Source organism: Dendrobates tinctorius, unplaced genomic scaffold (assembly GCF_039654945.1).
Source record: "Dendrobates tinctorius isolate UK_male_01 unplaced genomic scaffold, ASM3965494v1 ptg000156l, whole genome shotgun sequence".
Classification (NCBI taxonomy): Eukaryota; Metazoa; Chordata; class Amphibia; order Anura; family Dendrobatidae; genus Dendrobates; species Dendrobates tinctorius.
In genome coordinates this window covers 15,007,776-15,028,680 of record NW_027361823.1, presented here as the reverse complement: position 1 = coordinate 15,028,680, position 20,905 = coordinate 15,007,776, and the positions used below count along the sequence as shown (strand labels likewise).

Genomic DNA, 20,905 nt, shown 5'->3' with positions numbered 1-20,905 from the left:
TTTTTTTTGGGTTTTACCTTTTATTTTTCTGTAAGGGCTTAGTTTATGAGGGAAAAATTCTTGGAAAAATTTGCATTTTTGACCCATTTTTAATTTGTAATTTTGATGCATTTTTTTCCCATTCGTTTGAATGGGGAAGAATGCTATAACGATGCAGGAAGAGATGACTCGCTGCAGGTTCGAAAAATTATTTTGATTGTTCAGACCCGCTATAAAAGAAAGCATCGTTTGCATGAGATTTCACAAATCTCTATTCACTTTGCTGGTACTATAAAATACAGCATTTTTACCAGGCAGAAAAAAAATGGTACAAACGCTGCATGTGAACAAGCCGTTGGAGTTTTCAATTACACCATTCATGTTAACATACTACACTGAAAATGGGCAAAATTCCCATATTGCTCCCTTCCAATTTTTTTCTATATCAATAAATATCTAAATGTTTACTATTGTGGTCATCTAACTGATAGGACAAGTTGCATAGACAAAAGGGTCTCAGATTTTCTTTTACTAATGCCAAACAAGCTGCCCACATATCTACCATTTTCACAAAAATCTCAAAACTCTCTTAAATAATGTCAGCAAACTCAAGTTTCAGATTTGAGAAATTTTTCAGGGTTTTAAAGTGGATTTTCTATGTGAATATGCTGTTCTACGCAGGGACTGAATAACAGAGGGAATGATGTACTAATCCTGTCCAACATTTAAACAGTAAAAAAAGTAAAATAGTCGAGTATGTCCCAAATTAATCAGAGTGTTTAAGGCCAGGGTCACACCTCTGTATTTTGTCTAATGTGAAAAAATCAGTCCCATTATGCTACTCACACTCTAAGTTTCATTAGCGTTTGATCAGAGTGTGATCAGATTTCTTGGATGTGGCAAAACATTTTTTTTCATCTTATACATGTGAAATGGAGGCCAGGGGGTAGTCCTGGCTGAGGGTGGCAGTACTGGCACACCCTGGCCCTCCGCCACATTAACACATTTTAGTCCACACACTTGTAAGTCACGGTCCATTCCGCACTGCTAGGACTACTTTTCTTTTAACACCACACAATGACTGTCAGAGTCCAGGTTCATCTTCAACAAAACAATTTTACTCAGCTGGCCCAGTTAAGTCACAGAAACAGTACAAGATTCTTCGCAGAATATCACCTTTCCGTTCTCTCCACTGTCCCTCACCCCTCGAGGAATATCCACTTGATCCGCAGCTACTGCAGTTTCCTGACTGGTAAGACTAACCCGCTTCAGGAGTTCCCCGACCGCTTCCCTCTTGGAAGGTGAAGTCGAAGAAAAGCTCTTCCATTTCTTACTAGGCCATAGGCTCAGATGTTTAGGGTTGTTCCCATGATGTTAGCTGCTACCATTCTTATGTTGCCCTGATATTCCTCCACCACTGTGTGACTGTCAGCTCTTAATCCCTGGACCTCTGGGCTCCTCTGCTTAAACGTTCCCCCGGACACAACTGTCCTGTCCTTGCTCCCGGCTCATACTGGCTAACTCCAGGAAGCTCCCCCAACTTCTCTTCCTTAGCCCCTCCTAACTAACCTAATCCTATTGGTCTAACTAATTCCTATCCTATTTTACTGTGCTCCCCTACTGGTCTAAGTCCTACACTATCCCTATATCTTTACAACACATAAACATAGATACAATACATTACATGATATATTAACATTACTTTAGTGCAGGGCATTAAACTGTCCCACCGTACCCCTTACACATGCAGTGTGTTAGTGAAAATTGGACCAAGCTGGATGTCATCTGATTGTGTTCGGATGTTTTCCACTGTCCCATAGACAGGAATTGTCGAGTACCATCCAATTATCAGAGGCAACTTGTGCATGTTGCAATTTTTTTCTTGGACCGAGTTGGTTGAAGGATAAGGCCGGGGTCAGATTTGCAAGAGTAATGCGAGAAACTCGCATCAATACTTTGCACTGCCGCCGTCACTCAGACCGGAGTGTGCTGTTGCATTTCTCTTCCAAGTTTGACCCCAGCCTATGGATCCGACATGTGCATGGCCTAATTTAACAACATGGAGTCGAGTGCTATCTATTAAAACGATGGCTAGCACTCATCTAATTATTATCTTAAGCCGGAGCCCTAATGTACAATATTCACAAACCCGTCATTGTATTTGGGTTTAAATTTTTGCAGCATTTTTTGAGTGGGATTATTTACCCGACAACATGTAATTAAAATAAATATAATCAGAATTTTTGTAAAAAAGAAAAATATTCTTCTTTTGCCATTTTCTGACATCAGTTGCTTCTTCATTTTTCTGTTAATGGAGTGATACAAGGGCCTATTTTTTAAGGGGCAAGCTGTAGTTCTTATTGATATCTTGTTAAGACATTTTTTACTTTTATTGCAGCTTTTTGAAAAGGTGCCATGTCTCTTCAACTTTTACATACCTTTTATCTTAATTTGCCTATTTACAAATTCTTACAAATCATCTCTCCATTTTATGCTTTAAAATATTTCTGTCTGTAAGAATATATTTTACTTAATTTATAAGAATAGCTAGACTGATGCATCCACGAAATGTTGAAAAGCTTCACAACCCATGTATCTCAATGACATTCTCAAACTCTTATGGTTTTACTATTTGTTTTCCTCAAGGAATTGTCCATGGAGTCTGGAATTGATCCTGGCCAAGAATATTATGGACAAGACTATTACAGCTATGAGCATGGGTATGTCTTCATCATCAAAGGTTAATTAGAATGATGATGCATGCAATAATAGAATGGCTATATTGACCTTTATATACAGCTGCACAGTTAATAGAAGGAAATATTCAGCATAAAGCACTCACAGAGTAACTTAGTAAAATACCAAAGAACCTATTAAGCTATGTCAGTAAATTTAATCCTCATGCACATATCCATATTTAAGATCAATGCATTTCAGTTGGTCCATACATAAGGCCAGAATTTTGCTAGTCTGTCTGAAGCTAAAAAAAGGCTACTTTGGACAGAACTAGCCACTACATCTAGCAGACCCCAGAAGAACCTTGACCTACACACTTAGGCCGGGAACACACATGCTAGGAATACGGCTGAGTCTCGCATGTACCGGGCACTGCCGCCGGCACTCGGGAGCTGAGCTTGTGGCCGCATAGCAAGACATGGAGCCACACGCTCCACTCCTGAGTTCCAGCGACAGTGCTGGGTATTAACATGTGACACTCAGCCATATTCCTAGCATGTGTCATCCTGGCTTAATATTGAGTTCTGGCCTTACAGTGGGGCCCCCTGGGTTGTGTCAGTAGAATAGCTTCTGGCCAGAGAAATGAGCCTAAGGATAGGGTAGTCAGTCAGTAACAGAAGGAACAGAACCAGGTACAGAATCCAAAGGCAATACTGTAGTCAGATAGATAGCCGGGACTGGATATCAATAGGTCAGTCAAAAACAATGTGGAACATGCTATGGTCATATCAAAGGGATCAAAAAACAGATTTAGCAGGGGTCACAGGCCAGTTCAAGAAAATGATGAGCACAGCAAAAAATTAGCACCAGAGCACAGAGAGTAAACTAAGCGCAATAACTGCTGGGAGTTACTTGGAGTTTGAGTAGGATGTTGTACTGTCCAACTGTCAAGAGCAAAGAGATGATTACATCTAATAAGTTTCTGGGTAACACACACCCATTCTATTTGGCTAAGTGGCACAACTGGCCAGAGCCACATTGGTATACCTGGCTGGACAGTGTCTGCACTGTACAGTAATATCAGCCATGATGTTACCTCCATCACTAGCACAACCACAGACTGAATACTTCATAAGCAGACTTTGTTGAGGTTGGTCTTGGTAGATGTAACAAAGTTAGTTTCCCTACACGGATTTACTGTGCCTTGTCTTGGCCAAAAACAATACTAGCCAATAAAACAAAAAATAAAGGCAAAAATGTATGCAATTTTAATACCTGCCGACTGGCCTCAGTGAGAGAAATGAAAGAAGACACTTGAGACTTGTAGGCATGTGGCTGTAAGTATACAAATCATATACATCTGTTCACATGACCATTCATTTTTACATGGCATACAGAGGAATTGTGAATTTTCAGTAGTGTGCAGTATTTTCTTATTAGACAGGATACACCCTACAATCTATCATTCATCAGTTTTTCTGCTGCACTGTGGTATCTGTATTTCATTAATTGTTCATATGCTTGAATCAGAAAGTGTAATAACGTTTCATAAGTTTTCAGTTCTGATTCATTTAACCCATTTTTACAGCTGTAATACAAATACTAACTTCAAGTATGCTTTGACCAGGTATGAATTACCACAATACGGAAGTCGACGCAGGTTGCTATCCCCATCTGGCTTGTATGAAGACTATGGAGAAGTTGTTGTTGAAAATGATGGTGGCTATTACTATAGTCCACATGGCCCTGCAGCTGAGGGAGATGTAAGTGTATACAAATGTCCACCTTTGAATAGTCTATTAAAGTAGCATTTAAGCAAATTTTGAACAAATAATACTTGCCCACCGACCATATTCTAGTTCACTTGCATGCCAGCTCAGCTGCATCCATACATTTTGAAGCTTTCAATATTAATAGACTGGTCCAGTCTCTTCTATATATACAGAAGATAAGTCTGTGTATGAACTGCAGGGTGACGTCAGCAGCTTTTGAATCCTCTCCTGCTTGTTAGAACTGACTGGTAAAACATATCACAAGCAGGAAGCAGGGAAGACAGGCTGAAGCTGCGTCACATAAGGTACACAGACTTTGTACATTTTGCTAGGTTTAGAGGAAAAAGTTATATGGCACTAATATGTTAGTACCTGATATTACATATAAAGCTACAAAGAAATGTAAACATGCCTTTAGGGATGAAAATTCTTTACAACAGATTACCCAGGCAGGTAAAGAGGTCCCATATTAAGAAATGAAATGAAACATGACTTTTATTAAATCTCAAATTAAAAAGTGGTCAATAAATAATACAGTGAGATTAAAATTTGCTAAAGTTGTCCTGCATTATATTTACATTTAGACCCCTAAATTGAAATTCCTATCTCCTACAATAATTACCAAATACTAGTAAACTAGGCTGGTCAATCCCGGCTGCAGTCTGTGGCTATACAGTAATTCATAAGGTAAGTATTGGTGTTATTGCTGTACATCAGAATCACTAAAGGAGCTAAAAAAAGTGGGTGGCTATGACTGTATTATTTATTAGCCAATTTTTAATTTGAGATTTAATAAAAGTCACATTTTATCCATCCCTTATTATGGGACCTATTTACTCGTCTGGGAAATCTGTTGTAAAGAAATTAGATATGACTCAAAACAAAGCAAGTGCAATGTGATAAAATCCAGCAATATCTGGAAAGTCAATAGGCATTATGGGAAGGTTATGCTGCATTAGGGGAACCCATATAAGCTGCGAAGAAAGACATGACCAACATTCCAGAAATGGCACAGTAGGTACAGATTCACACAAGACATATACAAGCCACTGTATTAATTTTTAATTATATACTACTAGATGGTGGCCTGATTCTAATGCATCGGGTATTCTAGAATATGTATGTAGTTTATTTATGAAGATTTAATAATAATGCAATAATACACCCCCCAATCCTGGAATGCATGGCCCTCTCACCCCCAATTCTGATATGCATGATACCCATCACCCTCCAATCCTGGAATGCATGGTCCTCTCACCCCCCAATCCTGGTATGCATGGTCCTCTCATCCCTCTTTCCTGGTAAGCATGGTCCCCTCACCCCCCTTTCCTGGTCTGCATGGTCCCCCTCACCCCCCTTTCCTGGTATGCATGGTCCCGTCACCCCCCTTTGCTGGTATGTATGGTCACCGTCACCTCCCTTTCCTGGTATGCATGGTCCCCCTCACCCCCCCTTTGATGGTATGTATGGTACCCCTCATCCCCCTTTCCTGGTAAGCATGGTCCCCTCACCCTCCAATCCTGATATGTATGGTCCCCCTCACCCTCCAATCCTGGATGCATGGTCCTCTCACCCCCCAATCCTGGTATGCATGGTCCTCTCACCCCTCTTTCCTGGTAAGCATGATCCCTTCACCCCCCTTTCCTGGTACGCATGGTCCCCCTCACCCCCCCTTTCCTAGAATTCATGGTCCCCTCTCCCCCCTCTCCTGGTATGCATGGTCCCTTCACCCCCCTTTGCTGGTATGTATGGTCACCCTCACCCCTCTTTCCTAGTATGCATGGTCCCACTCACCCCCCTTTGCTGGTATGTATTGTCACCCTCACCCCCCTTTCCTGGCATACATGGTCTCCCTCCCCCCCTTTTGCTGGTATGTATGGTCACCCTCACCTCCCTTTCCTGGTATGCATCGTTACCCTCACCCCCCTTTCTTGGTATGCATGGTTCCGTCACCCCCCTTTCCTGGTATGCATCGGGTATTCTAGAGTCTCTGTTAAAATTAAAAATAGTTATATACTCACCTTCCGACGGCCCCAATCTCCACCCCACATCCCACGTGCCCGGCATCTTCCGGTCCCAGTAATGCTTTACGCGAAACACCGCTGATGACGTCGCGCTCTTGCGAGAGTGATGTAGTCACCGGCCCGTCGCGCAAAGCATTACTGAGACCGGAAGGTGCCGAGCGCGTGGAGCATGGAGTGGAGATCGGAGGCCGTCAGAAGGTGAGTATATAAATATTTTTTATTTTAATTCTATTTTTACATGTTTCCATGCACCCGGCTTCACGGTCCCAGTAATGCTTTGCACCTTAGACCGCTGATGACGTCGCGCTCTCGCGAGAGTGACGTCATCTCCGGTCCTTTGCGCTAAGCATTACTAGGACCGCGATGCCGGGCATGTGAAAAGGAGATCGGAGGCCGTCAGAAGGTGAGAATAACCTTTTTTTAATTTTAATTCTATTTTTTACAGATTAAGCGTCGCGCCCCCTGCGCCCGATTGAGCGCTGCGCCCGACTGCGCCTGCCACTGATTGGTCGCGGCCTGGTGGCCACGACCAATCAGCATCAGGCACAGCTTAGGCTAGTTTCACACTTGTTTTTTTTTGCAGCGCTTTTTTCCCGCAAAAAAACGCATTGAAAAAACGCATACATACTGTAAGCATACAACTGCTGCGTTTTTTTCAAGCATTTTTATGAGCATGCATGAAAAAAACGCAGCGTTTTTATGCGTTTGTATGCGTTTTTAGTGCGTTTTTACCGCGTTTGCGTTTTTTTCCAACATTTTTAGGTGGCCCCTCACACTACCCAAACCATGACTTTACTAACCCTAACCCTGACCCTAACCCTAACCCTGACCCTAACCCTAACCCTGACCCTAACCCTAACCCTAACCCTGACCCTAACCCTAACCCTAACCCTGACCCTAACCCTTAACCAAATCATACTTAACCCTAACCCAAACCCTAAACCCTAACTAACCCTAACCCTAACCCTAACCCTGACCCTGACCCTAACCCTGACCCTAACCCTTAACAAAACCATACTTAACCCTAACCCTAACCCTAACCCTAACCCTGACCCTAACCCTAACCCTAACCCTAACCCTAACCCTGACCCTAACCCTTAACAAAACCATACTTAACCCTAATCCTGACCCTAACCCTGACCCTAATCCTTAACAAAACCATACTTAACCCTAACCCTGACCCTAACACTAACCCTGACCCCAACCCTAACCCTAACCCTGACCCTAACCCTAACCCTAACCCTAACCCTGACCCTAACCCTTAACAAAACCATACTTAACCCTAATCCTGACCCTAACCCTGACCCTAACCCTTAACCAAACCATACTTAACCCTAACCCTGACCCAAACCCCAACCCTAACCCTGACCCTGACCCTAACCCTAACCCTAAACCCCCTTAACTAACCCTAACTCTAACCCAAACCCCTAAATTCCATGGTTAAAAAAAAAAAACGCATATGCAAAAAAACGCATACATGAGCATGCCAGTGCGCACATATGCGCATCCATAGGCTATAATGGCCATTTTTAGCGCAAAATGTGCGCATATGTGCGCATGCGCTTTTTTGCAGGGCCAAAAAATGCAACATGCTGCGTCTGGAAAATACCAACGCACACCCCAAAAAAACGCAGCGCATGAAAATCGCATACATGCGCTTACCAGCGCGCAGGTATGCGCACCCATGTTAAATATAGGGGAAAAAACGCATGCGCAGGTATGCGTTTTTTTCCAGCGCTAAAAAACGCAAATGTGAAACCAGCCTTACTGTTGCAAACAGCTGCGCCTGTCGCTGATTCAGCGACGCGGGATTTCGGTTATAGACAGACAGACATGATAAGATGATTATATATATAGATGCTTGTCATAAGCAAAGATAGAGGGCTGATTTAATGGGATGAAGTATATTATTAGAATGTGAAATTGATGTTATACCTTGACATGCATGTTATGTTAAGATTGCAGTTTTAAAATTATAATTATTCCAAAATAGAAGCTTAACCTGATGGAAAAAAAAGTCAGAGGCAGTAGATCAATAGATGCAAGATACTGTGGCAAACTACAGTGGTCATTTCAAAATTTGATGTTGCAAATTGTTCCGACTGTACTGGCCACACAATGACTAACAATAGAAGCAATAACAGTATCATAAATAATGTTAATTAAAATACTAATGTTACTGTAAAGAGCCTTTTGGGTCAGAGTTTCCATAGACATTTTAAGCTTTACGATTTGTATGAAAATGTGTTAAATAGAATGCAACAATAAATGTAAACTTTACAGTTTAGTTTTTACTTTTTTATACTTTATAGTTTATTTGAAAATTGCATAAAGATCTGTATGCCCCTAATGCATTTCTAGAAAGTTTTATTATGCTTGCTGATTAAAAAAATGAAAAAAACATTGGTGTTATTAATTAGCATATTTTGATATTCAACAATGTTTTAAATATAATTAATTTTCCACAATTTCAGATAAGAATGCGTGGCAGACCTCCTTCGAGGAGAGGTAGAGGGCAGGTCCAAGGTAGAGGAAGTTTGGCAGGCAGGTCTGGACCTCCCAGAGGTAGTATGCAAGTGGCTAGAACCAGTCAAGGAAGGAAAAAACTGAAAGCAGTTATGCAACTAAGTCGAGTAGCAGTCAGTGCTCAGAAAGCAAGTGAGACTGCAGAAGGTGCTCATCGTTCTCCTTGGAAAAAAGCTAGAATATTCCCAATGATACTCCAAAAAGTGAAAGGTAGTGGAAAGGACTCCACTTATGCCAAGTTGGTCTCGGCCCGTCAGGTAGAAGGTGATGATAGTGTTGTTATTAAAGGAAGTTATTTCCAAAAATCAACTGATTCAGTCACAAGAAAATTTGATAGAGCCATGCAGCGCATTAATGTAGCCAGGAAACTTCATCCTCGTCGAAAGTCAGTAGCCTCATCAACCAAAACTTCCACTGCTGAAAGTGAAAAAGAGGAGGAAGAGGAGGATGTAAGTGAATCAGAGAGGGATGAGAGCAAATCTGGAATTTCAATTAGTGTAACAGCAGATAGTGAATCTGAAGAAAGCGGAGATTCAGAAGATGAAGACAAAACATCATCAAAACCTTCAGATGAAACGTCTCGAAGGAGCAGCACCTCTCCATCACAGGTTGATAAAGATTATTTAAAGGTGACCTTGGATCAAGATGAAACAAATGAAAGCACAGTAGATTCTGATGAAGAGAGAGATGAAACTTTAGAGTCAGAAGATGAGACACAATCCATTTCTAAATCAGTAGGCAGTAAGCAGGAGGAGTCTGAAGAAGATGATTCTGAAGAAGAGGATGAAAAATCTATAGCCTCTGAGACAGAATCTAAAACATCTTCTGATAAGAAATCAGAAAAAATAAGTGAAGAGTCTGACGAAGGGAGTGCACAAGAAAGTTCAAAGTCGAGCTTCAAATCAAAGAAATCAATAGTAGACAGTGAAATACAAAGTGCTATTGAAGAAGGTTCTGAAGAGGAACAGTCAGAAGACGAGGATGAAAAAGATGATGCCAGTAAATCAAGTGCTGCTGACAGTGAAGACGGTGAAGATGATGTAAGTGAAGCATCTGCCTCAAGAAGTGAAAAAAGTCAGAGCAAAAGTAGTCATGACACAGATGTACAGAGTACTGCAGAAAGTGAGGAAAATGATAATGTTAGTCAGGGAAATTCATCACTTGGTGAGCAAAGTCATACTTCTGCGGCCAGCCAGGAGGAAGATGATGTTTCCCAAATTTCTCAGGATTCAGAAGTACAAAACTCGAGTATAAAAGCTTCTTCTGATCAATCAGATGAACACGATACTGGGCACGGATCTGATTCTGAAATGTCTGATTCTGAAGCTGCTGGCAATTCAACGTCCTTTTGAAAGTGAACAGTAGGTAGGAGCTGTGAGCCTTTTGGTTGCAGTGTATCTGTGTGACTCTATTCTAAACGAAAACTTCTAAGCTAATGCTTCGTCTTACAAAGTAACTTTTCTGAGCAACTTTTCAAATCTATTATCCATATCTCTCTGTGGTATTTTCAGCTAAACATATGAATCCTTTGATGATACTAAAATATTCCACTATTTACCTAATTGTCCAACTATTTGCTTCCATTTGTACTGAACTTACTTCATTATTGTCATGTTCTCGGATTATAATCTCCATTCCTTCGATGTATTGGTTGAGATTTTCTTTTGAACAAGGCCGTAACTTGATTATAGATGCTATTATAGCAAGTTTATAGCCATTCCATGGCTGGTGGGGCATGTGCAACTGACTCTGTGTTCCAGGTAGAAAACCAATAAGCTATTCTGCCTTGTCTGCTGGTGCAGTGAATTGAATCTTTACCTGTGTTAAAGAAAAGCCTAGATAGGATCGAAATATGTTTGTTAACCTGATCTCATTTTATACCCAACATTCTCCCCTATGTTAAAGGAAAAAACGTTTTGTTTCCGTAATAAGATGTTTATATTGTTTAATTGCCCCATAATAGTTTAGTAACTCCTTTTTATGTCCTATGACTTTCTGCTAAACACATGTATATCAGGTGGAAGATTGCAAAATGTGATTTCATTCTTTCCTACTCTTCATTTCCTTCCTTATCTGTTCTTTTCCACTTCCTAACTAAACAGTTCACTGCTCCAAAGCACTGTTTTAGCTTCTCTAATCTAATTATTTTCCACACCATTGATGATTCAGAGCATTCCCTTCTAACCTGTAAGATGCATGAATTTGATGGAAGCCTTGCTTGCTTTGACCCCATACTTCTGAAGGCACGAGCTGTTAGAGCGTGACACCCTTTTCTGTTCAGCTTACATTTTGTGTGCAGTTAAGGATGGTACTCTTCTACACTTTTAAGTAGAGTTGAGCGATACCGTCCGATACTTCAAAGTATCGGATCGGAATGGATCGGCCGATCTTTAAAAAAAGTATCGGTATCGCCGATTCCGATACCGGAAGTCCCATTCAAGTCTATGGGACTTCCGGTATCGGAATAAGAAAAACCCTGTTTTTGCCTTGTACAGCCTCTCTGGGGTCTGTACGGGCCTTTCGGGGGGCTGTGCCGGCCTGCCAGGGGGTCTGTGCAGGCTCCGGTGGTCTGTGCCGGCCTGCCGGGGGGCTGTGCCGGCCTGCCGGTGATCTGTGCAGGCTCCGGTGGGCTGTGCCGGCCTGCCGGGGGGCTGTGCCGGCCTGCCGGTGGTCTGTGCAGGCTCCGGGGGGCTGTGCCGGCCTGCCGGTGGTCTGTGCAGGCTTCGGGGGTCTGTGCAGGCATCGTCCGATGGGACTACAAGTCCCATCGGGCGATGCCTGCTACCATGACAGTGATTGACACATTAGCCAATGATGGGACAGTAGTAGTCCCATCATCCGGCTAATGTGTTAAATGTTAAAAAAAAAAAAAAAAAAAAATACTACATACATACTACATGCATGCTACATACATACTACATGCTACATACATACTACATGCTACATACATACTACATGCTACATACATACTACATGCATGCTACATGCATGCTACATACATACTGCATGCTACATACATACTACATACATACTACATACATACTACATGCATGCTACATGCATGCTACATGCATGCTACATACATGCTACATACATGCTACATGCTACATACATACCACATACATACTACATACATACTACATACATACTACATGCAAGCTACATACATACTACATACATACTACATACATACTACATACATACTACATGCATGCTACATGCATGCTACATACATACTACATGCTACATACATACCACATACATACTACATACATACTACATACATACTACATGCTACATACATACTACATATATACTACATGCATGCTACATACATACTACATGCTACATACATACCACATACATACCACATACATGCTACATGCTACATACATACTACATATATACTACATGCATGCTACATACATACTGCATGCTACATGCATACTACATACATACTACATGCTACATACATACCACATATATACTACATACATACAATACATTCATACAATACATACATAGACATACAGTACATATAACATAGAGTAACATACTTACCAATACTTGTCACATTGTTCCCCGAAGCCATTGTCTTTTATGGAATAAATATTAACATAACAAACCACAAAAATACTCACCCACGATCCGAAGCAGTCCACGAGTGTGTCCCACGACGATCTTGGGTAGAGAACTGCAGCATCAGCTGTTGCTGCCGTTCTCTACGGGCTGCAGAAATCCAATGACGGAAGGTAGGTATCCTTCCGCAATGTATTCCTCCGCCACTTAAAAAAAAAAAGTCCCTAGTCTCACTTTATGCCATTGCTGTGTGGGAAATTCCCACACAGCAATGGCATAAAGTGAGACTAGGGACTTTTTTTTTTTTAAGTGGCGGAGGAATACAGTGCGGAAGGATACCTACCTTCCGTCATTGGATTCCTGCAGCCCGTAGAGAATGGCAGCATCATCTGATGCTGCAGTTCTCTACCCAAGATCGTCGTGGGACACACTCATGGACTGCTTCGGATCGTGGGTGAGTATTTTTGTGGTTTGTTATGTTAATATTTATTCCGGAAAAGACAATGGCTTCGGGGAACAATGTGACAAGTATTGGTAAGTATGTTACTCTATGTTATATGTACTGTATGTCTATGTATGTATTGTATGGATGTATTGTATGTATGTAGTATATATGTGGTATGTATGTAGCATGTAGTATGTATGTAGTATGTATGTAGCATGCATGTAGCATGCAGTATGTATGTAGCATGCATGTAGTATATATGTAGTATGTATGTAGCATGCATGTAGTATATATGTAGTATGTATGTAGCATGTAGCATGTATGTAGTATGTATGTAGTATGTATGTGGTATGTATGTAGCATGCATGTAGTATGTATGTAGCATGCATGTAGTATGTATGTAGTATGTATGTAGCATGCATGTAGTATGTATGTAGTATGTATGTAGTATGTATGTAGCATGTATGTAGTATGTATGTGGTATGTATGTAGCATGTAGTATGTATGTAGCATGCATGTAGTATATATGTAGTATGTATGTAGCATGTAGTATGTATGTAGTATGTATGTAGTATGTATGTGGTATGTATGTAGCATGTAGTATGTATGTAGCATGCATGTAGCATGCATGTAGTATGTATGTAGTATGTATGTAGCATGCATGTAGTATGTATGTAGTATGTATGTAGCATGCATGTAGTATGTATGTAGTATGTATGTAGTATGTATGTAGCATGTAGCATGTATGTAGTATGTATGTGGTATGTATGTAGCATGTAGTATGTATGTAGCATGCATGTAGTATATATGTAGTATGTATGTGGTATGTATGTAGCATGTAGTATGTATGTAGCATGCATGTAGCATGCATGTAGTATGTATGTAGCATGCATGTAGTATGTATGTATGTAGTATGTATGTAGCATGCATGTAGTATGTATGTAGTATGTATGTAGTATCTATGTAGTATGTATGTAGCATGCAGTATGTATGTAGCATGTATGTAGCATGTATGTAGTATGTATGTAGTATATATGTAGTATGTATGTAGCATGTAGTATGTATGTAGCATGCATGTAGTATATATGTAGTATGTATGTAGCATGTAGTATGTATGTAGTATGTATGTAGTATTTTTTTTTTTTTTTAACATTTAACACATTAGCCGGATGATGGGACTACTACTGTCCCATCATTGGCTAATGTGTCAATCACTGTCATGGTAGCAGGCATCGCCAGATGGGACTTGTAGTCCCATCGGACGATGCTTGCACAGACCCCCGGACATCAGCACAGCCCCCCGGCAGGCCGGCACAGCCCCCCGGCAGGCCGGTACAGACCCCCACAGGGTGCACAGACCACCGGCAGGCCGGCACAGCCCCCCGGCAGGCCGGTACAGACCCCCACAGGGTGCACAGACCACCGGCAGGCCGGCACAGCCCCCCGGCAGGCCGGTACAGACCCCCACAGGGTGCACAGACCACCGGCAGGCCGGCACACCCCCCGGCAGGCCGGTACCGACCCCGGGCAGTCCACACAGCCCCCCGGCAGGCCGGCAGAGACCCCCGGAAGGCCCAAAATGACGGCGCATCATGATGCGCACACACCGCGCATCATGATGACGTCAGGCCGTCAATCAACTTTGAACTTCCGATTCCGATGCCGAATTCCGATATTGAAAAAATATCGGAAGTCGGTATCGGAATTCCGATACAGCAAGTATCGGCCGATACCCGATACTTGCGGTATCGGAATGCTCAACACTACTTTTAAGTCTTTTATTACTTTGCTTTCTCTTGATTTAATCACACTTGAATATATTTATAATTGAAAAATATAAAAGTTTGGAATATATACTTGCAAATTCTGCAGTGCAATGTAAAAACTTAGCACTATACTCAAAACTACACTAATAACAGCCCATCAAAATCTTAAATTATTCTAACAAATGAATGACAAACACCAACTTGTCCTACTATGCTGCAATCAACAAAATCTAATTTTTTTAAATTAGGCATGCTATGTTCTAAAATGTACAAATAAGTGTAGAACCTTCAAAGCTTAGATTTATATAATGCTCATATTGTAGACAGGAATATGTTAAATGATATTTATTGTCCTATTTACTGCCTGTATGCATCAATTCCTCATAGAATTTAAGATTTGTGTTTGCAGTTTTTTGAATAGGGACCTCAACTGTTTTCTGCTAAAGATTCCATCCAGTTCAAGTGATGATCTCCCAAGTGCAGCATATATTACGAGTGTTATTAGAAATGTGTCTTGTGACCATCCGTACTTAATAATAATATAATAATAATTGTATTTATATAGCGCCAACTTATTTAGCAACATTAAAGCTAGTTTCACACTAGCGTTTATGAGCGCAGCGACGGCCTGCGCACGGCCGCCGCTAAGCTCCGCCCCTGCCGCGCCCCCGCCGGTAGCTCCGCCCACCGGCGCATGACGCTGCATGCGCCCTGCGTCCCCTATCACAGGGGGCGCAGGCCGTGCGCAGTATGCGTTTGGCGGCGCATGCGCCTTTTTGACGGTGCGCCGACGCAACCAAACTGCAGCAGGTTGCGTTTGGCGCAGGTCGGCGCACCGTCAAAAGGACGCATGCGCCGCCTAACGCATACTGCGCACGGCCTAAGCGGGGACATGTACAGACAATAAAGACAGTACAAAATAACACATAATTCAAAAGTTACAGGGGGAGTGATGGCCCTGCTCACAAGATGCAATCTATAAGGGTATAAGGGGGAGACAATAGGTAACACAATGCTTGCCATGTATAGTACAGCAATCATTATAATAAATAGGGGTTTTCAAATAATGAAGCATGAGCCAGACATCTGCCAGGATCTGTATAATTACAGCTACCAAGTGATACTGGGTGCTTGGGGGATGGGGAAACAAATGAAAAGAAGTGACCAGATTCTGAGAAAAATTTAGAAAGGGGAACATGGAAGAGTTAGATTAGTGAAGTGAGGTGATAGGGCCATCTAAAGAGATGTGTTTATATAGCATGCTTAAAAATATGGGGGCTTGGTATTATTCAGATTTCCAGGTTAGTGCATTCCAAAAAAACTTGCACAGCATGAGAGAAATCTTGGGGACAAATGTGCAAGGTTCAGATTGTGTAGCATGTTAAGCTGGAGACACACATAGCGACTCACCAGCGATCCCGACAACGATATCAACGTGTCAGGATCGCTAGTGAGTCGCTACATGATCGCTGGTGAGTTGTCAAACAGACAGCTTCACCAGCGATCAGCACAGCGACGCCGAGCATGCGGCGTTGCTGTGTACGTTAGTTACCAGCGTGCTCATGCAGGGAGCTGGTAACTAAGGTACACATCGGATATCCAAGGGACGTGCGTCCCTTAGATATCCGATGTGTACGTTAGTTGATAGCTCCCTGCATCAGCGCGCTGGTAACTAATGTACACATCGGGTTTCTAAGGGACGCACGTCCCTAGGATACCCAATGTGTATGTTAGTTACCAGCTGATCGCTGGTCTCCCGCCTGTCACACGCAGCGATGCATGCTGGCCAGCGGGAGACCAGCGATGGAAGAAATGTCCAGAGGTTTCCAAGAGCGATCAGCGATACCGGCAGCTGGGCTGGTCGCTGATAGCTGTCACACACAGCGATCTCGCTGGTGAGATCGCTGTTGTGTCACAAAACTTGTGACTCAGCAGCGATCTCGCTAGCAAGATCACTATGTGTGACGGGGCCTTTAGTCTTAGATCAGTTGCAGAGCGTAAAGCACAGATATTGTGATAGACAGAGATGATAGAGAATATGTGGTGCAGAACTGTGGAGAGCTTTGTGGTGAGAGAGATGAGTTTTCAATGTATTCTGTAGCGGACCGGTAGCCAGTGCAATGAATGGTACAAGTTTGAGGCATCGGTGTAGCGGTTGGACAGAAATATGACCCTTGCTGACGCAATCAGGATGGATTGGAGAGAAGAGAGTTTGATAAGAGGGAGACCGATTGCTTAAAAGAGAGTTGTAGTAGCACAGACGACAATGAAAAAGAGTGACACTTAAAATTTTTGCCGTTTTACAGGTGACAAATGATTGGATTCTGAATATGTTTTTAAGATACAGATGACATGAGCGAATGAATGATTGAATATAAGGAATTAAGGAAAGTTCAGTGTCAAATATAACCCCAAGAAAGGGAGTGTGCTGTTTGGGAGTTATGGTTGAACCACCTATGGGATCATCACATGAAGAGGGAAGGTTCCAATTCAAAAACAAAAATGAGAGATCTTGAAGACCAAAAAGCATTTTAGAAAATATTATAATTTATGTCATTACAATTAATAAGCTTTATATGCTAGAAACGGAATTCCTCTTTTAGAGTTTATTTTTACAGCTTTGTATGTAGCAAATAGTATAAAAACACGGAAATTAATTTCCGAAATGTTTTTAGAAATTCTTATTAGCTGCCACAATATTTAATATTACTTGAACTTTCCTGATTGTATATTCTGCTTCATGAAATTTACAATCTGAGTTCTAAATCTTTTCAATTGTGTGGGGCTCACATCAGAATACATTAAAATATGTCATTAATTGAATACTAAACCGTAATAAACTAAATTAAGCGTAAATTGAAATCTTGCTCTTATCTGTGTAATAATTCTAATTAAAACTCATTTATAAGCAAAAAAAATTGCAAAATGGAAACAATGAATGCTTCTGTGTTCATTAGATTTTTTTTCATCTGCTCTTAACCTGTAAGACGCCTTGTTAATGATGAGCCTGTGAAGTTTAGATAAGGCTCTTGCTTCTATGTGTAATTATGTAAATAGCAGGAAATTAATAATTATAATTACATATATTGCAGAGCCTAAACTGATTGCATCTGATTTAATAATGATACATTATAAACAACTCATCAGCAATCAACATCTGAGCTCTATGAATAGAGTAAAAGTGGGAGTTATTTCATGCGGTACTTTTACTTTTAACTTTTCTCTTATTGCTATACTTGAACTCAAAGTTTCCATTCTTTCTTTTCAAAAATAAGAAAGCAATCTATATATCTTAAAGAGATTAACTCAGCAAAGACATTGGTGGATACTAGGATATGCAACCCACGTCTAATTGTGTCTTCATGCCAAATTCTTTAAAAATTGGTAGAATAGCACTGTGCCATTTTGTGTACTGATGGCCCGACTTTATAATGAGTGAATCTACCAAAATCCAAATTCTGTATTACGCTTTCATTTTGTCAAGAATCTCAATGTGTATAAAATTAGTTTCATGTCAATCTAATGTGTCTTGTTATGTGTCTCTTAAGACATCGGAGCATAAAAAAATACGTAGTAGAAAAATTTTTAAAAAATACATAAAAATAAAAAAACATGGAGGATAGAGAAAAAATAAAAACATGAATATTGACCTCTTCCTTGGTCTTTATGTACATGACTACTAAGGCTATATTCATATGTCCAATAATCATGTGCCCTAATAAAAAAAAATATTTTGACTGGATCTGTTTCTCTAACATTGAAGTCTTTGGAAACTATAAAACTATGAAACTAGGTCCGTTAAATAGCCATCCATTTTTCTTTCATTTGAAAAGGATTTGTTTTTTCTTTACTGAATTAGTTACAAAAGGAAGAAAACGGATCAATTTTACGTAGACTTCAATGTTAAAAAAAAAAAGGATTCAGCTGAAGTCAGTTTTTTGTTAGCAGGACAAAAAAATTATGTCTGCACAACTTTTTTGCCAAGGGATTGCAGCTGGATCCAATCTGAAAGATGATTACTTGTCATGTGAACTAAGCCTTACTTAGTTGCTCTGGTCGAGTATTGAATAAATGGAACAACACAGCGTGGAACTGAATGGACAAGGTGAGCGCCGGGGAGAAGTGAGTATTATTTATTTTATAATTTTTTAACACCTTCCCAGGCCTTATGAATCTAGTAAAAGGGCAGCCAACTGCCCAAAATGTTAGCGACTTTGGATTAAGTCACAAAAGAATATGGATTATGGTCAATTTGAATTTTTTGTGAAATTCAAAACAAGTTTGATCCACCTTAAAAAAGCCAAAGATACAGTCTCTGAAGAAAGCATATCACAGTCTACAAGTGACAAAATGGCTCAATATGCTCCTAGTACACTGCCGTTATCTTTAGCAATAGGCAAGTGTCACTTCAGTTGAACAGGTACTGTGTATCCTAGTGATGATATGTCATTGTTGCTTCTAATAACAACAGATTTCACCTGTCTCTGTCCCCAACATGCTATATCACCAATGTCTATGCAGAGATAACTTTTTTAAACACACATATTGTATTTTCAGGTGCAAATGCCTTTGGTCAACAGGAACTTACCTTTATAATATGAATTTAGATATTTTCCTGACTGCCATTCTTTTGCTTTTCTCCAATAGGCAGCAAGAAAAAAAAGGATTAAATTAGTCATGGATCGAGAATATGAAACAAGTTCCACTGGAGAAGACAGCGCTTCGGAATCTCATCGAAATCGTCTGAACCAGCCGAACATTCAAAACAATGTCAATGGGAATATTTACATAGCCCAAAATGGGTCTGTTGTTAGGACAAGGCGTTCTTGCCTAACAAATAATTTAAAAATGGCATCCCCTTCCAGGCTCGGTAAGCACTTTAAAAAACTAGAAAAGCTCGGTGTAACACACGAGGAAAACATCCAACTGAACACATTATCTACAGGAGCCTCTTTAAAACTTAGCACTAGGCCATCCACTATATCACTAGCCTCTAGCACTGGAGTGACCAAAAATATAATATCTAAGATTGGGGACAATAGATTAAAAAGCACAGAAGAACAAGAGTCAGTTGTCGATAACGAAGACCTGAAAGATCAGTTGGAATTCCACAGTGACCAGACTCCGTCAGATGAAGAAGAGCTCTGGATGGGACCGTGGAACAATCTTCACATACCAATGACAAAACTATGACATTTTTTTTTACCACAACTTTGATTTATATCGGACTGCACTTTCCTATGATCACAATAAAAAATCTTGTAGTGTGCACATGAATGACCTAACTTTTTCCAGTAACACAACAAATTTGCACTTTTAAATGATTAGTTCCCAGCAAATGTTTTCTTACCTGGTTATTAATTCCATAGCTTAACCTTATATTGTGTAATATTTTATTAAGGAATCGGCAGATTTTTAAAAGATTTCATTTACAATTTTTTTGTATCATTTTTTTTTTTATTTACTGCTGCATTTCTTGACTAAAACTTTGTACGTGTGGCTTCTAACTTTTTTTAGTGCTGAGTAAAAGAAAAAATAACTAAAAAAATATATATTTTTCATCTAAAGACAGAAGGAACCTGCTTCCTAGAAGCGTAAAAGCAGTGTCCAAAATATCGAAATCTCAACAAAGAATTACAGTTCAATGTCATTGTGCACGTAGTCAATGGGTTGGGATAACTCTTTCTAAAATTTGTTACTTTCTCTAACATTGTTTTCTGCCATTCATTTACTGTTTTTTCTGTTTGTCTTGCCTTTTTGTGTTTTTTAACTTTTCATTGATAGTTAAGCTTGGGTCCTTTGAAGCATTTAATATGATCAAGCAATCTAGATCATGACTAATCAAGATATTGCCTGCATCAGATATCTCTAAGTTTCACTGATGTGTTGTTCACAGCAGCAGAAAATGATTTAAGAACTATAGTTCTGCTGTGTTGTGTGAACATTTTAATGCCTCCTGTTGTGCCGGGAAATGAAATTTGGCCTTGGGCTTGACATTTTACTACTAGATATTATTTGATAAAACAGGGAACAATACAAAAAAAAATCCATATTTTTGAGAAACTCTGGAACAAACATGATTACATGATTATTCATATCTTATGGCTGGTTGCTAAATCCATGAGTCAAGCAGCATGT

General features: G+C 40.4%; 2 protein-coding genes across 2 annotated transcripts in view; both read left to right on the top strand.

Annotated features, from left to right (window-relative positions):
• The window catches only part of PCDH15 (protocadherin related 15), a 2,659,104-nt gene extending 2,638,903 nt beyond the window's left edge, over positions 1-20,201 (top strand). The window contains exons 36-38 of the mRNA XM_073548247.1: positions 2,626-2,699; positions 4,283-4,418; positions 19,415-20,201. Coding sequence (XP_073404348.1) covers positions 2,626-2,699; positions 4,283-4,418; positions 19,415-19,960 — 756 coding nt within the window. The 3' untranslated portion in view covers positions 19,961-20,201. The remainder of the gene's footprint in view (positions 1-2,625; positions 2,700-4,282; positions 4,419-19,414) is intronic.
• LOC141051220 (uncharacterized) lies at positions 7,077-10,329 on the top strand. Its single transcript, XM_073548096.1, has one exon. It carries the CDS (start codon positions 8,932-8,934, stop codon positions 10,327-10,329), a length of 1,398 nt encoding a protein of 465 aa, XP_073404197.1. The 5' UTR covers positions 7,077-8,931.
• Positions 20,202-20,905: the final 704 nt, after the last annotated feature.